Here is a 21,291-nt window from a genome sequence, read left to right on the forward strand (position 1 = left end):
ATAACTTGCAATCCTTTGCCAGATATGAATGATCATTTTGCTGTTGTCGAGGATTGGAAGGGGGCCAGTGTTAGAAAAAATAGCTGTTCCTTATTTTTTCAAGTAATAATACGGTGAGAATAAGAAAGGAAAGCAAAATTGAATTGTGTGGATAAAACAAATCTTATTTAATGTCCATTCAAAAAGTGGTTACAAAAATGAAGAAAAAGTAAATTCATAAGTTCATAGCACACAAATCAAGTATTGGATTATAAGAGAGAAATTAAGCATAGGTCTTACGTATGTCTTTGAGGCATGATGTGGTCCATGTGGAGAGTTCTCAAGAAATGAGAAAGTCTGCCCCCTACTGGTGCTGGGTCTCGCTTATATACGCTTTTGACCCATAGACTTCTATTGGTTACTAATTTTTCCTACCTCCTAACCACATATGGCGACCTACCGCTATATCCATAGCTCGTACCATATTAGCAAAACCTAGTAGCTTGCAAAATATTGGTTCTGTACATTATCATAGTACATTATCTAAATATATTTTGTTTGTTAGTTACAAGTAACATAAGTAATCCACATATAGCCTAAATATGACAAGTATCCTTTTACTTTTGACATACAGAGAACAGATGTATAAGCCAAGATCTCCAGAATAGCTTGCACACACACACTACCCAGAGCTTATTGTTCAATAATTGATCTCTGTATATACATTGCATTAATATTATTATTATTAAGATTTTACATTCCCCCCTGATTATGATTTGAAAAATATCATAATCAATCCTAAACTTTCTCTCACCATTCGTATCACATTCATTCGTTATTCTGAAAACCTTGTATCAACATCTGTCCTGAATGTCAGCTGAATTTTGGAGACTAAAATAAAATTAAATCAAAGATTATATTTTTCTTTTTAGTATTTCTCTTAAAATATCATCTTCCTTTTTCATTTCTATCTTTATCTTTTTATAAATATTCTTAATTTTACACATAATAACTATTTGATATCCTATACACAGCAAAACTATAATAAATATAATAACAATCGGATTAGATAATACATTTCCTGCTGCCATTTTCACTGAAAACTGTGACCAACTAGATTCTGATTTTCCTAAATTTTTCCACCAAGATGAGCCTGACATACTCGTCCATTGATGTTCAATATCATTTAAATTCCCTTGCTCATGGCTGAATACAATTTCGGCTTCTTTTAGTTGTTTTGTTAACAAATTTAACAAATCCTGGTCTTCCTTTATCTCATTTGTCCACATATTCCAAGGAAAATTATTTATTTGGGACAAATTGAACTGTATTGGAAGGATTTTTAGATTTCTTGAACCTATTAACGTAATATTAATACTTCCTTCTTTGAGACAGTTTTCACATTTCCCTCAATACAATATAAACCTGTTGTCAGATTTTCAGCATGTACACAGGATGAAAAGAATGCAGAAACAACTTCTTTTTCTGACATAACTTGGAAACAAATCTTATTAGCGCTTAGGCTACGTTCACATTTGCATTGTTGTGTGTTGCGTCGGCGATGCAACGGCGACGCAACGCACAACGCATGCAAAACGCATGCAAAAACGCATTGTTTTGTGACGCATGCGTCCTTTTTTGGCCGATTTTGGACGCAAAAAAATGCAACTTGCTGTGTCCTCTGCACCCTGACGCTTGCGCCAAAAAAGACGCATGCGTCACAAAACGCAAGACAAGGCATGTCCATGCGCCCCCATGTTAAATATAGGGGCGCATGACGCATGCGTCACCGCGGTTGTGCCCGACGCACTGCAAATGTGAACGTAGCCTTACTGGTGTCACCAAGTCATGGATCGTGTGTACATTCTCAACTCTGGCATGACATGAGGAATGATTATGGAAACATGAATGGTAAATGACTTTATCCTGTCCAGGTAGACACATTACCTTAGAGACAAAATTTAAGCATGAGGAAATGTCTAATTGTTCAGTGTTTATACCGTCAAATGCAAAATCTGTGTACTGTAATTGATAAAATAGCAATTGTGTACGACTAACAGGGATTCCCAGAACAGTTATAGGAACCAGGGTTTCTTCTCTTCCCGACACTGGAATCAGTGATGTTCCTACACAAATGTTCTGTACACATCCTAACCACTTATTTACCCACAAATCTGTATGATTTAATGCAAAATTATATTCTGTAGGCAAATTCCTCATTAGTCCTAAAGGTGTAATTCCACTTTGTAAGGCTTGTCCAATCATTTTCAGATTGGTGGAATATTCAATCGGAATTTCTAGACACGGTTTGGCCACTTGAGATTCCTGTTCACTTTCTATTAAAGCTAAAGTAGCATCTTGTAGATGTGACACGGAAGATCCCAATACAACAGCAGTGTTCAAAACCATCTTCTCAAGGACTTGATTCAAACTTTTCTGAATCTTTACCCCTTTACCTCCAATATATCCCACATTTTCCAAATCTGATTTAAGTGTATGTATGTCCATAGTGTTAATTAGACTTCCCACTGTTTCTAACCCCCCCAAAATACCTTCTAACACTCGCCTCTTACTTCTAACTTGTGCTGGGGTTTTTTTCCCATTGTTCTATTCCCATTTCCATGTTAATGAGATGTGATTGACACTGGGGATATCTAGAAGAGATTTTCCAATTAGACATGTTAAAAGTCCATATCATAGTCACAAACACTTCTCGTAATAGAGGTTTAGATTGGAATTGGTTAATTTGGAAAGGAGTAGATGGTTGAAATCTTGTCTGTGTGCATACATTATCTACTGCTGACCATATATTCACATTTACATCTTTACATTGTTTGTAATTATTTTTCTTTAAAACGCAACATTGGTAAAGACCGGAATCCTTAGGAGATGGATTATCTACAGAAAAAATAAAATTCTTATTTAACCATCTCACATTATCGGATTGACCTCTGTGTATAACATTTATTGGACCATTTGAAAAACTTCCCAAAAATAATCTATCCTTGGTCCATGTTAACAGAGATTCCGAAGGTAATTCTAACCTTGTGTTGCATTTTAATGACAAAGAAGACATATTTTCTTGACTGTGTACTGCTTGTGGGGTGACCCTTACTTCTGGAGCTATAGTATTTGTTACTGTAAAAACTACAGATACCTGTACTTGTACTGGTTCTCTAGTTATCTGGAAGTTCCATGTTTTTACCCAATCTTCATCTCCCTCTGTAATAGAAAGTAATAAAGGATCTAAAATTTTCCCAAAAAGTTGTGTCTTTAACCAAATATCTGTTTTGGATGTTCCAACTTTCCCTTTTGCGATCATATCATTTGTAATATCACCTGAGCACACAGCTTTTTCTTCACCTCTTATCTCTATATTCCAGTATAACACATCTGTAAGATTACATTCACATGTGCCTGTCTTATTATTGTGTACATAATATCCTTGTAACTGTATAAACCCAGTCTTAGGTCCTGTGGTAGCATGTAATATTATGTCAGTGTCATGTATGAAATGTAACTCAATACAGCATTTTACACCGTAACCCATGCAAATGTTTCCGGTAATATCTACTGAATTGTCCGGTATGTCTTCATCTATTAGGTTTGTAGACTTGATCCTCTTGGTTTCCTCGAATGTAGAGTTCTTTTGAAATGTTCATTCACTTCCCTAGATGTTGGTTCCACGATGCAAAATATCTTCTGCGTAGATCACAGTTGAAATAGTACATAGCAGCAGAAATGTGATTCCCATCAGATAATAGCTTTTCCTGGGAAATGTCGTCTTCTCCTGAAGGATTGGTGTTGATTCCCTTCCATCAAGGCCATGGTGTTTCGTATTCCAGCTCTTATTGGAATTCATTTCTTCCTAAAAGAAATGCAGTATCATTATTCTGAAAATATACAATTTGCATTGATCGACATGTACCCACACTCTATGTTGTCTGCGGGTATTTTTGACCACATTAGATGCTCGTTGCACAAGAATCATAACTTATCCCATGGTTTCAATAATTTCAAAGGGACCTTCCCAGTTACTTTCCCAAGGTCCATTCTTCCTGAAAGTTTTGATCATCACCTGAGCCCCTTTTTTGAATTTGGACTCATATGGTGGCTCTATTCTCTGCATCCTTGATGCAGCATGTGGAAGAATCGTTTTCAAATTTTCCTGCAACAACTGCAACCATTTGGACCTTGCAACAGCATCTTTTTGAGGTGTGGACAAAAATGGTTCATGTGGAAAAATCAATGGCATTTCTCTTCCTGTCATTAGTTTAAAAGGAGTAAAGTGAGTTGTAGAAGAAGTTGTTCCTCTCACACTCAACAGTACAAAAGGTACAGCATCAACCCAAGTATTGCCTTTGTCCAATAGCATCTTGGCAATTCTGGATTTTATTGTTCTATTCATCCTTTCCACAATACCTGCAGACTGTGGACGGTAAGGTACATGGAACTGTTGTTGTACCCCTAGAATAGTACAAACTCCTTGCATGATTTTTCCTGTAAAGTGACTTCCTCGATTAGAGGAGATCATTCTTGGGATCCCCAAGTACAAAAGACATGATAAACTAATTCTCTAGCTGTAGACAAAGCATCATCTTTCCTAACAGGTAATATTTCAACCCATTTAGAAAAAACATTTACTACAACCAATGCATACCTGAGACCATTTTTACGTGATGGTAACGGTCCAATGTAGTCGATTTGTAATGTGGACCATGGACCATCTGCAGGTGTAGTTCGCAGTAGTGGCGGTTTCTGTCCTTTTGGTCTTGGATAAATTTGGGCACAAATGAGACATAATTGCACAATACCTTCAGTTTCTTCCATCTTTTCCCAGTAAAATATCTCTCTGAGAATGCCTAACAATTTCTGTTGACCCATGATTATATTTTGTGAACTCAACCTGTAGAACTTTTGGTACAACAGGATGCAACTCCCTGTTTAAGTCATGGCACAAAACCCCGATTTCACAAACCAAGGGAGGTTTTGGATCAACCCGGGAAGCAACAAGAGATGTGTCTTTTTCTTGTTCTTCCACAAAAGAAGAGATATGCGTGTCTGTTCTTTAAACTGCTAAAATCTCTAAAGTTTCAGGGTGAAACACTTCTTCTCCTGTCAGGGCTGCCTCTTTGGCTAACCTATCTGCAGTGGCATTTCCAACAGATAATTCATCAAATTTTTTATGGGCAGGGACTTTGACAATAGCAAAACCATTAGGGTTTTTGATGCCATCACAAAAATTGTTTTCAGTGTGTCACTATGTACAAGGGTCTTAGAAGAATCTACATAGCCTCTTTTCCCCAAACTGGCAAATAATATGTCAGTGATCTCACAACATAGGAGCCATCACTGTAGATTACAATGGGACACTGATCATCAGCTTCGTTCAGCTGTAGTACCATTTTTAATCACTTCTAGCTCTGCCCTTTGAGCTGCAAAATTACACAGTAATTTGTGTTTTACAACCTGTGATCTTTTGGGCTAAATAATGGCATATCATGAATAGTAGTGTCCATCTGAATAAAATCTGGAACCATCTACAAAAATTGGTTCATCTTTTGCCTCTGGGTTCCATCTGAAAAGCGATGGACTAGGATCATGAAAAGACTAAACAATCATGAGTTTGCCCTTCATATTGCATCAACGGAGGAAGAACATATTTGGCCTTATAATCTACCTTAATTTGTTTTGGAGACAATGACAATAACTAATGAGCAAATCTCTGTGACACACCTGGGATATTGTTCTCAAAGAGAAGTTTTAGTGTAGAATGAGGAGTTTGAAAAGTGATTTTGTTGAACCCAACAATTAGTTCAGGTGCTTTGACTGCTAAGTACACCTCTACCAAGTGTCTTGCACAGGTCTCAAAACCTCTTTCAACAGGTGAGAGAAGCTTAGAAAAATAGCCCACAATTCTCCACTCTTCTCACTACAACTGTAGCAGCACAGCAGACACAGATGTCTCTGATGTGTGTACTTGGAAAGCAAATGAAGCCGAAGGATCTACAGGTGACTTTTGTAAATTCATTTTCAATTGTTCAAATGAAGTTTGTTGTTCATCACCCCAAGGACCAAAGTAATCACTATTTTCACCTTTTAAAAGATCATACAAGGGTCTGGCCTTGTCTGCAAAATTGTCAATGAAATCCCTTGAATAGTTCTAACCCTAAGACCCAAGAAATGTCACAATGCCTTCTATGATGTTGGAATTGGTAGAGAAGCAGTTGCCTCTATTCTTTCCCGCAGGAGCTGTCTTTTTCCTGGACTCAACAACACTCCCAAAAACCTGACCTTGGTTTGCATCAATTTGACCTTTTTGGTGTTCAATTTCAACCCTGCATCATGCAGCAGCTCAAACAATTCTGTCAGAAGAGAAACATGTGATTCTTTATCCTCAGAAGACAACAGAATATCATCAACATATTGCAAAATACAATCTGGTCTAGAAAATCTAGATAATACCTTTTGCAACGCCTGATGGAAAACACTAGGTGACAAATGTGCTCCTTGAAGTAACCTACAAAACAGATATTGTTCATCCAAGAAAGTAAATGCAAACTTGTACTGACAACTCTTTTCAAGAGGTCAGTGCTCAGTCAGAAGGCTAATGAATACAGATTTAAAAAAACTGACCGTCACATCCAAACATAGACTAAGTGTGAACAGGTGCTGAACCTAGAGTCACCAACTCATATACAGTCAAATAAATAAGGCAGCACACTGTAGCGCTAAAACATGCAAACATGAAAATTGAACTGCATTACTGCACTAGAAATATGAAAAAATGAGAGCGTTTAGCGCATAAATTGGCCAATTCATGTGTACCTGGTAGCCACATTAGGGCATCTCTCGTATACCAGGTCCTAAACTTTTTTGAAATCTGTATTCATTATCCTTCTGACTGAGCACTCCGCCTCTTAGCCACAGGTGTTTTAATCGCAGCAGGTCCATTACTCCTCCACAGAGAGAGAGAAATTTAGTCTAAGAGGTTTCACAGATACCCATTCAGATGAAGACGTTTATTCTCAGCGAGGAAAGGAAAGTTTAGGACCTGGTATACGAGAGATGCCCTAATGTGGCTACCAGCTACCCATGAATTGGCCAATTTATGCGCTAAACACTCATTTTTTCATATTTCTAGTGCAGTAATGCAGTTCAATTTTCATGTTTCATGTTTGCATGTTTTAGCGCTACAGTGTGCTGCCTTATTTATTTGATAGAATCAATTGATTCTGGAGGCAATTTATACTGACGTTGTGGTGGAAGATCTTGCCCTTCCACATTTACAACAACATCCTTCATTGTACCAACCTCATTCCTGAACAGAGCCCAAAGAAAAGGAAAAAGCTGTACAATTTGTCAATACCTCATCACCACCAGTTTCAGGCCACAAATGATCTGTTGACACAACATAATTTAAGCCAATACTTCCAACATGGCTATAAATCACTAGGGTCAATGACTTCAGGTTTACAAACATTAGAATCTTTCCAGATCACTTGATTTCCTAGATCGACTACCCAACCGAATTTCTGCACAAAATCTGTGCCAAGTATATTTTCAGAATCACGACCATAGCAAATGTCAATTCCTGTTTTGAAAGAACTAGGTATTTCCAACGTCACATTGGTAACCAAGGTTGCTGTAATTCCACCTTTCCACTAAAACCAACAATAGTACAAACTGGTGAATCTGGTTGTAGCTTCAAATCAAGATTTGTAACACGTAATTGAGCTCCTGTATCAATAAGAAATACAACATTCTGTCCTGCTAAATTTCCATTGATAAATGGTCTTCCACTGTTATCCAATGCAACGAGTCACAAATTCCAATGAATGGGGTGTAGGAGTAGTCTGTGATTGTCAGAAGATGGAGGAGATGGGAGAAGACCAATGTCCTTATTAAAAGCACTTGAAATTCTGTCCCTGGACTGTCTCCTTCACAGTCATCTCTCTGATCTGTCTGATTAATGGTGCATACGGTGACTGCGTTTGTCTGTTGTAAGTTGTGAGTGAGTGCAGAAGAATGTAATGGAGGTGCGGAAGGGTTGGTGGATGATTTTGGCATGAGTCCATTTTCCCTTCCAAGCTTACCTGTTCCTTGTGTACCTGTCTCTGAGTCTGCTCTCAAGAATTTTCTGCACTGCCATTTTAAGTGTCCAGGTATAGCACAAAAATAACAATGAATATTGTTCCTTTGTGTAGTATTTTTATCTCTATGATCAATGTAATCTCTGTTCTTGGGTCTAGGTTTCAGCTGACTTCTTTCTCATGAACTACAGCTATTTTAGTCAATAAAAACTGTTGCTTCTTGTAATGATGGCTGAGCACTAGCCAATTGCTCTGAGGCAGGATCTAAATATTTGAACTTTTTTACAAAAAATCTGATCATGGACGTTGGCTCCGCATGAGGCCTAAGATCCATCACCATCCTAAAGGCCTGTTCAAATTTTACCAAAAATGCAAATAGTCATCATTAATATTAGTTCGTACATTTTCCAGAACATCAATTGTAGGAGTGGCTTCACCGGTTGTAAACAATATTGATTGTTCTTCAAAAAGAACCTGAAGAGCCACCTCTTCCGACAAGCCTACAACCTGCAGTAACCGATCGACCAAACCACTGCATGACCAGCTCTATCCTCACCTACTGTATTCTCACCCATCCCTTGTAGATTGTGAGCCTTCGCTGGCAGGATCCTCACTCCTCCTGTACCAGTTATGACTTGTATTGTTTAAGATTATTGTACTTGTTTTTATTATGTAAGTGCAGCGCCCCAGAGACCTGGTCGTTGCAGTATGGCACTCTGCCGCTAAGGAGAGTGGCGGTACGTTTGATGGCACTAAGGAGTTCTCCTGACCAGGTATCACCAGAACACATTACACTTCACACTCTGGCCACTAAGGGGAGAAAAAGGCTTTATTTATTGGGCCACTCCTCACACTGGTAAAACTAGGGGCTGGGGAGGAAGTTAGTCAGAAGCTGACTGGGTTGGACCAGGCAACATCCCGTGGCAGGGAATGTTGCAGGGAGAAGGCACAGGGGGCTCCCTGTCAGGTGTGGGAACCTGGAAGGTGCCTAGCGAACAGAACAGAACGTAACGGAACCACACCTGCACACTTGCGGCGGTGTCCAGGAGAGAGACACGAAGGGAAGGATATTGTGGAACAGTGTAAACGAGATCAGCACAAAGGAGAACCAGTAAGAGTCATGCCGAGAGAGAGGCAACATCTTACTGAGGCGCGTAGTCGGTGGCCGGATCACCGTAGGAGTAACTGACTTCAGGCCTTACTTCAAATTCCGCTGGACAGTTAATTATAGGTTGACTGTCTACCTACTACACCTACAAAGACATAGGGGCCAACGCATGGAGAGGGGCGTCTCTAGGGTCCCGGAAGAGCTCTGAGCCTTCCCATCAAACGGGTGGCGTCCTAGCCATAACATATCTGGGGGACGTTAGAAACTAGTAACATCTGGAACCAAAGAACGAGAAAGAGAGAGAAAGCTGTAGAGAACGAACGAACGAGAACAGCAGTTGTGAGGACTATTCCGAATGCTCAGCAGGGTAGGCCTTTAACACACAGGTGCTATTGGTAGGCAACGATTTCCATCTGCGAAGGAAACTCTGGATGTGCCCATCGGACCGGCCGGTCTCTGATAGCCCGGTTGAACGTGCTCTGGACTGAGGATCTGAAGCCTTCAGTAAAGAGACTGCAACCCTGTGTCCTCGTTATTGACTGCGCCTCACACCATCACTATCCACCTTACTGGGAAGCCCTGGGGACATACTTCACCTGTGGGAAGGTATACCATCCAGCTGCCATTCCATCACCCCAGCGGACCCCACAGCAGCATCGGCCACCCAGACCGAACACCACAGGTGGCGTCACGAACCTCTGACAGACTGCATTATTACCTTTACTGGACGCCCCTTAGCAGGGTCGCGGATTGGGTCTAACCACCGTGACCGCCTCAGAACCAAAGCAGAGAGGCCCGGTACCGAAACACGTGGCCCTGTGTCTGGGGGTGCTCCAACTTGGCGTCACGAACAGGATCGTACTTAAGCCTGAAGAATTGGGTCATGTGTGCCTTGGAACTGTGATTGAAACGTGTTGGACTGTGATTTATTGCCAAGACTGTGCATTGCTATTGACGCAAGATTCCCGCCAAAATTGCTGCCATTGCCGCGCCACGAGGAGCGCAGAAGGGCGTGACATGGGAGGAGACTATCAAAGTGGCGCCAGAAGTACCGACCGCCCCCTCCTATAACTGTTGCGGGAGGACGATCTGCCCCGAAGCAGAGGAGAACCGTCCCCTGAGTTGCAACGGCGGGAACCAAGGCAAGGAGCTAAAACCCCAGGAAATGGAGGTGCCGTGTGGGAGTGCCGATGCAGATCCCAGAGAGAGGATGACGAACAAAGAGTACCCGAGCGGCGGAGAAGTGATCCTGGCTTGTCCCTGTCAGCCGGAGGAGGACCCGGATTTCTTGGGGTTGCAGGCGGAGGAGCCGAGTCAGCCGACCTCGAGCCGGTCGATGCGAAGCTATGGAGATCGGAGCCGCCGCCGAGAGCCGCGTCGGGGGAACCGCAGTGCAAGCCGCTGTCGACTCCAGTGGCCTTATCGATGGAACCGGCCGGTATCGGTGGAACTATGGCAGACAGAGGTACAGAAAACGCCCCTGCCCTCATGTAACATAGTAACATAGTTAGTAAGGCCGAAAAAAGACATTTGTCCATCCAGTTCAGCCTATATTCCATCATAATAAATACCCAGATCTACGTCCTTCTACAGAACCTAATAATTGTATGATACAATATTGTTCTGCTCCAGGAAGACATCCAGGCCTCTCTTGAACCCCTCGACTGAGTTCGCCATCACCACCTCCTCAGGCAAGCAATTCCAGATTCTCACTGCCCTAACAGTAAAGAATCCTCTTCTATGTTGGTGGAAAAACCTTCTCTCCTCCAGACGCAAAGAATGCCCCCTTGTGCCCGTCACCTTCCTTGGTATAAACAGATCCTCAGCGAGATATTTGTATTGTCCCCTTATATACTTATACATGGTTATTAGATCGCCCCTCAGTCGTCTTTTTTCTAGACTAAATAATCCTAATTTCGCTAATCTATCTGGGTATTGTAGTTCTCCCATCCCCTTTATTAATTTTGTTGCCCTCCTTTGTACTCTCTCTAGTTCCATTATATCTTTCCTGAGCACCGGTGCCCAAAACTGGACACAGTACTCCATGTGCGGTCATGATCAATCCGGTTACCGCGACAACTCCCCATCCTGACGGTGACCGACTCCCTGCCCCTGAACTGGTGGCTATAGCCCCCGGCACCATGGAGAAGCTGGTGCCCCCGCTACCAACTACTATGGGGACGCCACTGTGCGTAAGCTCCGAGGGGGGGATTTTCCAATGGGATAACCCGAGGATAGGGCCTGACGGGACTAGACAGGAGGGCACCAGCATCGCTGTGCTCACCTGGGAACAGTATAAACAATGCCTGATTTTACACTGGAAAGACCGACAAGAGACAGAACAAAGTGGCCTACTGAAAGTACCAGAACCAAAGACCGGACGCAATAAAGGAAGTCCGGTAAAGTGGGGAACTGTGGTAGCCTTCCATCCGAAGCGAGGTTGGGGCTATATACAGGAACCGGGGCTACCGACGGAAGTCTTCTTTACTAGCTACAGCGTGAAGACCCCACACCGCGATAGGTGGGATAATCAGCTGCTGTATCAAGGGGATCAGGTGACGTACACCCGCTATCGGAGCGCGCAGGGGTGGTGCGCCCGGAACGTGCACCGATGCGAACCGGTAGTGGTGCCACCTGCAGTCTTGACTATGTCTAACTCGGATTTGACGAATTCCACCCCTGTCCGACCCAAGCCGACATTCGGATTCATACACCGGGTGACCTGGCCGCACATGAGCGACGAAACCACGACAAAGACAATGCAACAGGTGAGAACACGGAACCGGAACTCCCGCAGCCGGGAAGAGTCCCCTACCGATGGATGCCTTGCAACCTACTATAGAAATAAACCTCGGAGACCTGATTTGTAAATAGTTCAATGTTTTCTGCTGCTACCTTCAACCCGTAGGGGTTAGAGAAAGAGTCCTCCTGAGAGATGTAGAAAGATGGCCGGTACAATGACAGTAGGCCCAGGAAAGGTGCTAGGCGGTCCTGCATTGGGGAAGTTGGAACGGAAAGAAGGTTGAGTTGCTGTTATAGTATGTTATGATAGGCCTTTAGTGGGTTCAGTGTATACGCCCTTAGAGGAAGAGTTAGTTTGTGGTTAAAAAATTTGCACTTAGTAGAATACCCGGTTGGGTACTGAAAGTTATTTATAATCTAAATGTTATTTAAAACTATTTAATCTTGTTATTGTTTGTAAAGTTCAAGCGTCCTTACCTCCCATAAAGGGAAGCACCTTTTCTAATTACTTGTTCCTAGCATTCTAAAAATTTTTGTATGTCTTTTGCTGTATTCTATTGTTGTTTTTCTTCCCAGTCTAGGAGTACTGGATTTAACCGGGGGGGGAGTGCAGCGCCCCAGATACCTGGTCGTTGCAGTATGGCACTCTGCCGCTAAGGAGAGTGGCGGTACGTCTGATGGCACTAAGGAGTTCTCCTGACCAGGTATCACCAGAACACATTACACTTCACACTCTGGCCACTACGGGGAGAAAAAGGCTTTATTTATTGGGCCACTCCTCACACTGGTAAAACTAGGGGCTGGGGAGAAAGTTAGTCAGAAGCTGACTGGGTTGGAACCAGGCAACATCCCGTGGCAGGGGGTGTTGCAGGTAAAAGGCACAGGGGGGTCCCTGTCAGGCGTGGGAACCTGGCAGGTGCCTAGCGAACAGAACAGAACGTAATAGAACTGCGCCTGCACACTTGCGGCGGTGTCCAGGAGAGAGACACGAAGGGAAGGATATTGTGGAACAGTGTAAACGAGATCAGCACAAAGGAGAACCAGTAAGAGTCGTGCCGAGAGAGAGAGGCAACATCTTACTGAGGCGCGTAGTCGGTGGCTGGATCACCGTAGGAGTAACTGACTTCAGGCCTTACTTCAAATTCCGCTGGACAGTTAATTATAGGTTGGCTGTCTACCTACTACACCTACGAAGACATAGGGGGCAAAGCATGGAGAGGGGCGTCTCTGGGGTCCCAGAAGAGCTCCGAGCCTTCCCGTCAAACGGGTGGCGTCCTAGCCATAACATATCTGGGGGACGTTAGAAACTAGTAACATCTGGAACCAAAGAACGAGAAAGAGAGAGAGAAAGCTGTAGAGAATGAACGAACGAGAACAGCAGTTGTGAGGACTATTCCGAATGCTCAGCAGGGTAGGACTACAACACACAGGCGCTATTGGTAGGCAACGATTTCCATCTGCGAAGGAAACTCTGGATGTGCCCATCGGACCGGCCGGTCTCTGATAGCCCGGTTGAACGTGCTCTGGACTGAGGATCTGAAGCCTTCAGTAAAGAGGTAAAGAGACTGCAACCTTGTGTCCTCGTTATTGACTGCGCCTCACACCATCACTATCCACCTTACTGGGAAGCCCTGGGGACATACTTCACCTGTGGGAAGGTATACCATCCAGCTGCCATTCCATCACCCCAGCGGACCCCACAGCAGCGGTCACCCTGACCGAACACCACAGGTGGCGTCACGAACCTCTGACAGACTGCATTATTACCTTTACTGGACGCCCCTTAGCAGGGTCGCAGACCGGGTCTAGCCACCGTGACCGCCTCAGAACCGAAGCAGAGAGGCCCGGTACCGAAACGCGTGGCCCTGTGTCTGGGGGCGCTCCAACTACCCCCCTCACATGTAAAGTGCCATGGAATAAATGGCACTATAACAATAAATAATAATAATAGTCTAAGTCTGTCTTCTTTTGTGCTATGCGTCAATTTATCATCATTTAATCTGGGTGTGGTCTGTAACCTTTTTCCCATATGTGAGGGTAACCATACTTTGAATATCTTATATTTTTGTTCATCATTAAGATTGAACTTATCTGTGTTTGATTAAAAAATGTCCGCACTATAAAAGGCATCCATCTTGTCATTGAAGTTTGGAATGTCTTTTACAATTTTCATTAACTGATCATGTATTTTCAGATTAATGCGTGCAGCTCTGTCATGGAATTTTTTCTGTTGTAGTTCATCTGCTTGTAAATCTTCTACTGAAACAGCTGGATTTTTTGTGTCTGGTACAAATGATGCAGCGGCATTGTCTTCCTGTTTGCTTGATCGTGTAACAACAGAAGCCTTTTTTATCTTGGTGCAATTTGGACAATAATTCTGCTCGAGTATGAATTTGATTTTCCAATTGTTCATTATGCTCTGACAATATCAAACAATTTGGACAATCGAAGTAAACCCCGTCAGACTCTTGTGTGTCACCTTGTGTGTCAGTATGACCAATGTCTTGTGTGATAGTACATGCTTTATGTGTTTGCGTTTCAGTTTTCTCAAAGACTAAATTATTGTACACTCGGACCATGTGCATTCCATTTTGAAGCTTTCTCTGTAACTTGTTTTACTGAGAAAACCCTCTTATCAATTTTAAGATTCTCTGCTTCACATTGGCTATACAAACTAGACCATAATTGTGCATCTGTATGGCTATGAACAAACTTAAACTCTATATTACTTTTCTTAGAATAATCATGAATAAAATCCATTTTCTCACCTATGGAATGTCTTTTCCTCTCCTGGATTGATCCAACAGTCAATGGATGGTCCTCTGTGTCTTTACTGAAATCCTCAGACCTCAGTCTGGATGGGACACATGTAGCTCTTTATGGTTGGGGACACAAATCTTCACTCCTCTGTAGGCTCTGTCTGATCCTTGTGACGTGAAATATTGGAATTCCTGCACCTTGAACAACAGGTGTTTAGCAGAGCTCTCCTCCACCTGTGTGCAATCAAAAGGAATCCACCCAAAATAGCACAAAAATCAGATTTGGCTGGGCTCCCCAAAATGTTATTTTTTCAAACACCTTACTTTTTTTTTTTTTTTTTTAAAGTAAGAGCACAGTGAGGATAGAAAGGAGCACAATATTGAATTGTGTGGATAAAACAAATCTTGTGTAATGTTTATTCAAAAAATGATTACAAAAATGAAAAGTAAGTTCATAGCATCCAAAAATAAGTATTAGATTATAAAAGAGAAAACAAGCATTCAGTGGTTCTTGCATATGGTCTTGAAGTTGATGTGGTCCGGGTTGGAGTTTCTTAAAGTATGAGAGATCTCCTGAGCAAGAGTTAGGTCGGCTTATATACTATTTTGACCCATAGACTTACATTGGTTTCTATTTTTCCTGTCTCATAACAACATAAGATGATCTGCCGCTATGTTCATAGCCTCTACCATATTAGAAGAACACTAGTAACTTGCGGAATATGCATATTAGTTATTTGTACATTACCTCATTTTGAAATGCTTAAGCATATAGCCTGTGACCTTTATGAACCATTTACTATCTCCAAATAGCCACATATTGACAGTTCTGACAAAAGCCCTATAGTTCTGACAAACAGAGAACAGACGTATCGGCCAAAATCCTCAGAATAACTCAGTCCCTCAATATACAGAGTATCTATTTGCTAGTTAGAACCTGCATATGTTAAGTAATCTATATTTTTTATTATTGAATTACTAATATTTTACAGGGTCTTATCCTCCTTCTGGAGTGTGTCAATGACTGCCTTCTAGACATCTGTCCAGTGAGCAGTCTTCCTCATGATTGTGGAGCCTACTGAAACAGAATAAGGGACCTTTTTTGAATGTTTAGGAAGCTGTTGTGAATTCCGCTCTTGGGCTCCCTCCGGTGGTTGTAAGTGGCACTTTTGTGAGTTCTGCTCTTGGGCTCCCTCCGGTGGTTTTAAGTGGTATGGCTGCTCCTTGGATTTATCAGTCTGCAGCTGCTTCCACTAATTGTCTTTCTGCTCGGCTTTTTGCCTGGCCCTTCCCGTCAGCCAGTGCCACTTGTCAATGGTTCCTGGTTAGATTCACATCTCTGCTTGGATTTCCCTGATATCCTTACCAGTTCAGCAAAGATAAGTCCTTGCTTTGCTCTTTTCGGTCCACATATTGTGGACTAAATTGTTCTGTGCATTCTATGTTTTGTCCAGCTTGTCAGTATGGATTAATTCTGTTAGCTGGAAGCTCTGGGAAGCAGATTTACCCTCCACACATTTAGTCAGGTGTGGAGATTTTTGTAAACTCTGTGGACTTTTGTAGTTTTTAATACTGACCGCACAGTATCCTGTCCTGTCTATCTAGCTAGACTGGCCTCCTGTGCTACATCCTGGTTTCATTCTATGTATGTCTTTTCCCTCTCCACTCATGGTCATTACATGTGGGGGGCTATCTATCCTTTGGGGATTTTCTCTGAGGCAAGATAGCTTTCCTATTTCTATCTTTAGGGGTAGTTAGTTCTCCAGCTGTGACGAGATGTCTAGGGAGTGACAGAAACATCCCACGGCTACTTCTAGTGTTGTGTTAAGCTTAGGGACTGCGGTCAGTACAGTTACCACCTCCTTCAGAGCTTGTCCATGTTGCTCCTAAACCATCAGATCATATCAGGAAGCCACTGCAGGTGTTTTTATTCTAATTTACTGACATAATGAATTTTGGGTTTTCATTGGCTATAGGATATAGTCATCAACAGAAATAAACGCTTGAGATATATTAGTCATTACAGAGTGATCTAAGAGTTTAATTTTTTGCATTGAAGAACTGAAATAAATTAACTTTTTGATAATATTCTAATTTAGTTAGAAGCACTTGTATGTGACTGTGTAAAAACAATTAAGAACTTAAATAAAGCTTCTCCCCTGTGTGAATTCTTTGGTGGATAGAAATAGATGGTTTCTTCACAAAACATTTTTCACATTCTGAACAGGAAAACGGCTTCTCCCCTGTGTGGGTTTTCTGGTGGCTAACAAGATTCGATTTCCGGTTAAAACATTTCCCACATTCTGAACAGGAAAAAGGCTTCTCTCCTGTGTGAGTTCTTTGGTGGGTAACAAGCTGCGCTTTCCGAATAAAACATTTCCCACATTCTGAACAGGAAAAAGGCTTCTCCCCTGTGTGGGTTTTCTGGTGGCTAGGGGTATGTGTCCACTTTCAGGATGACCGGCGGTATCGTCGGAGCGGCTTCGCCGCTCTGCGCTAAGCTCCGCCCCCTTATGGGACGCGATGATGCCGGATGTGTTCACAGCCCACATCCGGCATCATCGCACCCATCGCATAGGGCCCTGTGCTATATCTTGCGGCGACGCTGCGTCGCCGCAAGATATACGGACATGCTGCGATCTGAAAAGATGCGCAGCATGTCCGGAGTCGCAGGGCCGCCGCGTGCGTGTTACCACGCATAGTGGAGACGGGATTTCATTCAATCCCCTCCACTATGCTGTAACATCTGGACGCTGCGTGTCTGACGCTGCGGCTCTATGCAGCGTCAGACACACAGCATTTACTGCACGTGGACACATACCCTAACAAGATTCGTTTTGTGGTTAAAACATTTCCCACATTCGGGACAGGAAAAAGGCTTCTCCCTTGTGTGGGTTTTCTGGTGGCTAACAAGATGCGATTTCTGGTTAAAACATTTCCCACATTCTGAACAGGAAAAAGGCTTCTCCCCAGTGTGGGTTTTCTGGTGGATAACAAGATACGCTTTCTGGTTAAAACATTTCCCACATTCTGAACATGAAAAAGGCTTCTCCCCTGTGTGGATTTTCTGGTGGATAACAAGATTCGCTTTCCTGGTAAAACATTTCCCACATTCTGAACAGGAAAACGGCTTCTCCCCTGTGTGAGATCTATGATGTCTGACAAGTAATGATTTATCTAGAAAACATTTCCCACATTCTGAACAGGAAAAAGGCTTCTCTCCTGTGTGAGTTCTTTGGTGGGCAACAAGCTGCGCTTTTCGAATAAAACATTTCCCACATTCTGAACAGGAAAAAGGCTTCTCCCCTGTGTGGGTTTTCTGGTGGCTAACAAGATTCGTTTTGTGGTTAAAACATTTCCCACATTCGGGACAGGAAAAAGGCTTCTCCCCTGTGTGGGTTTTCTGGTGGCTAACAAGATTCGATTTGTGGTTAAAACATTTCCCACATTCTGAACAGGAAAAAGGCTTTCTCCCTGTGTGAATTCTCTGGTGACTGACAAAATCTGATTTCTGGTTAAAACATCTCCCACACTTGGAACAAGAAAATCTATTGTCTGCTTTGTGAAGTTTTTGTTGCTTGAGAAATGACTTTTCTAGGGGAAAACTATTTCCATATTCTGAAAATGTCTTCATTGTTTTCGGAGCAGTTTGATTTTTAATGCTTATTTTGTGACTTTGATTTTCCTTAGTAGTCGGTAATGAATCAGAAGACAGGACTTGTTCCAAATGATCAGATGACAGATCTTTGCTGTGAAGGGATGATGGTATATTTGGAGTAATGGCATTCACTTCAATTGTATCCTGTGGGATCTCAAGATTATCTGATTTAAACATTGAAGATGTCAGCTGTCCTGCTGATTTCCTGCTATGGTCATCTGCCAAGAATAAAACCAATTATTATTTTAGAATAAAATATCCTTGAATTCTATATTATTGAACATTTCTACTTAAACAAACAGTCTGTAGAAATGGCAAGTTATGCAAAATTATTGAATTATTCACAAAGACAATGACAGTTTACTAGACTGTGCTCAAAACCACATTAAGCATCCATGCTTTTGGCATTACTATAGTGAGAAGAAACCACTTATTTTACGGCATGTGTATCTCCTGAAGCACAATCTGGGCACTATGTGTTGGGTAATAACTTGGGATATTTGCAATTTTCACTTTCCAACATCTGGAAACTGCAGTGCAGTCAAAATAGTCACTATTTCTATAGATTAATTTATTGAGGGTTATAATTTACAAAATGGAGTCACTTTATAGGGATTTCATCAGATCTGGTTTTCTGCAATTTTGTCATATTATAGATTCTGCAAATGGTGTGCCCCATCTCCTCTGCGATCTGCTCCTGCAATATCTGCTTCGGACACCAGATGCGGTTAATAATTCTGCAGGCGATGCTAGTAACAGAGGTGGGGTTGGAACTAGAAGCTCTTAGCGGTGCAGGCTCTTCCCAGCCACTAAGATTAGGGTGCCTGGTATCTGTAGTCCCATCCAGTCTGGCAGTATAGGTGTGTGTGTATTCAGCTGCAGTAATCTCTTCCCTGTTTTAGCCAATTGGAAAGCACCAAACATTTTTTTATCAGATAAATTTGTATTAACGATAACAAGATTTACAACAGATCACCTGTTTATACTCATTTTATGTTTTACAGTAAATTAACCCCCCCGATGGAGACGATATCAGGAGCAAACAATAATTCGTCCATAGTTGACAATATCAAACAGAGTTCCAGTTTACCATAAGTTGTATTCTATAATACTATATACTGGTATAACATTAATCCTATCCAACCACGGCTGCCATAATTTATGGAAGAAATCTAGCTTGTCCCTCCTGGTGTAAATGCTTTTCTCAAGCTCAGTTATGTGGTTCGTTTGAGCAATGAATTCGCGTCTGGACAGAGGCTCCTCTCTAACCCAATATTTTGCAATCAGTTTACTTGCAGCAAACGATAATCTTGCAATTACAATTTTAGTCGTATTTTCAGTTAATATTTCCTCCACATACCCTAATATACATATCAACGGATCCCTAGGGATAACGCACCCATACACCACTCCAATGCAGTTCAACACTACAATCCAATAGGAGGACAATCTGGGACAATGCCAAAGCATATGCAATATGTCCGTCTGAGATTGCCAACACCTTGGACAATCAGAGTTGGACTTCAAAAGCACCACACCTTACTACAGCTTGAAGCATATTGCCGGAATCTGCCAGATACAGCCTTGATCTCCTCTAGTTCAGTCCTCTGTGCTCAGCTCCTGGCTTGTGTATTTGTTTCCTGTTGTGACCCCAGCCTGTTTACTGACTACTCTTATGTCTCCTGAGTTAGTATTTTCTCTGGCCTCTTGGTTCTGACACGGTTACCTGTCTATTCTTCCTCCCATCTTACTCCACAGAACAGCAGGTAACACTGGGCATCAAGCCTAGGGGTCTCTGTGTAAGTCCAAATCTGTCATGAACCCCACAGTGATTCCTGACCGCTGCCACCAATATGTCACGGATTCACACCATGACCGTTACCCCTACGTCACGGATCGGGGTGACTTTAGGCCAACAGACAGCTATCACATGTGCAGGGGGCTTATCTTAGCTATCCCTCCACTGCTACAATGCGATGAACAAAAAAAAAAAAAACACACACACAAGGCTATTGACCTCTTAGTTTACAGCAGGGGCTTATTTTAGGAATCCCACTGCTCTTCAATATACCACGAACTGCAGGGATTTATGTGTATCCCGCTTACAGTTCCACTTAAACCTTGCAGCTCTCTGGCGCCCCCCTTTCTGTCAGGTCAGATTAGGTACTGCACCTAGGGTGATTAGTCGCCAGAAAGTCTGCCTGCTATGTACTAGCTATTGGGCACGATGCAGCGACGTGATAAACTACTCCCGCTCAGGCAGGAACAATAATTATCAACGCCGCAGTCGCTACATTGACACCCAAAGGCCTGCACACGGTATTGCTGCCACCAGCTTCGATTAAACGGGTCCGAAGCTAGCCCAAAACAGTAGCGTAATTCCCTTCAGGAGACAGGGGTAAGTTTTAGAACAGGAAGAACGAACTAGTATTAAATATTATACTCCGTAAAGTTTAGGCAGTGTTTATAGAAAAATATTACAAGGATGTTACAAAAGGAGACAATTGCAAATATGTACAAGGTAATTATAAAAAAAACAGGGAATAACATGAGAAATCAACACTTACATGTGTTCAGAGCATTGCAGGCAACCAGGCTAGTGGAGTTCCCATACGTCCCAGTGCATTAGGACTTGCAGTCAGGGCTCTTCAGGTAAAAAACTGACTGCTTGAAGCCTGCCAGAAACTTATAACCTGCAGCCTGTGACATCACAGAAAGGGCTGAGTTAAGATCGCCCTCCTCTTTCTTCAGTCTTGGTAACTCTAACACAAGTTACTCTAATCGCTGTATCTCCGCTACAGAACATGTCATAATCATAACAAACACAGCATTCATCTCGTATTAACGTGGGCATTCTAATGAGATCAAATATGTCCTATTTGTGATGCATAATTACAGAGAAATTCAAACTTTTTTACCTGATGGAGTTAGAAGCTCATGTTTACAGCGGTT

General features: G+C 42.3%; 2 protein-coding genes across 3 annotated transcripts in view; both read right to left on the minus strand.

The window, feature by feature from the left end:
* The window catches only part of LOC138663005 (oocyte zinc finger protein XlCOF6-like), a 150,156-nt gene that overhangs the window by 90,608 nt on the left and 38,257 nt on the right, over positions 1–21,291 (minus strand). The gene's annotated exons all lie outside the window — the stretch shown is intronic.
* LOC138663007 (zinc finger protein OZF-like) lies at positions 144–21,271 on the minus strand. Of its 2 annotated transcripts, XR_011318106.1 has the most exons (3): positions 20,907–21,271; positions 14,691–18,557; positions 144–3,847 (listed from the first exon to the last, which is right to left on the minus strand). XR_011318106.1 is itself a non-coding variant. In XM_069749049.1 (2 exons), the coding sequence occupies exon 2, from the start codon at positions 18,514–18,516 to the stop codon at positions 17,482–17,484; it is 1,035 nt and encodes a 344-aa protein (XP_069605150.1). In that variant the 5' UTR covers positions 18,517–18,557; positions 20,907–21,271; the 3' UTR covers positions 14,690–17,481. The 2 variants fall into 2 exon arrangements, 1 of the variants encoding a protein (XP_069605150.1); XM_069749049.1 differs by lacking the exon at positions 144–3,847 and having other exon boundaries at positions 14,690–18,557.

The sequence above is a fragment of the Ranitomeya imitator genome, chromosome 2, assembly GCF_032444005.1.
Source record: "Ranitomeya imitator isolate aRanImi1 chromosome 2, aRanImi1.pri, whole genome shotgun sequence".
NCBI classification, from domain to species: domain Eukaryota; kingdom Metazoa; phylum Chordata; class Amphibia; order Anura; family Dendrobatidae; genus Ranitomeya; species Ranitomeya imitator.

What these genes read in the sequence shown, in the direction of transcription:
- LOC138663007 (XM_069749049.1), bottom strand. Translation starts at nt 18,516, where the DNA reads ATGTTTAAATCAGATAATCTTGAGATCCCACAGGATACAATTGAAGTG.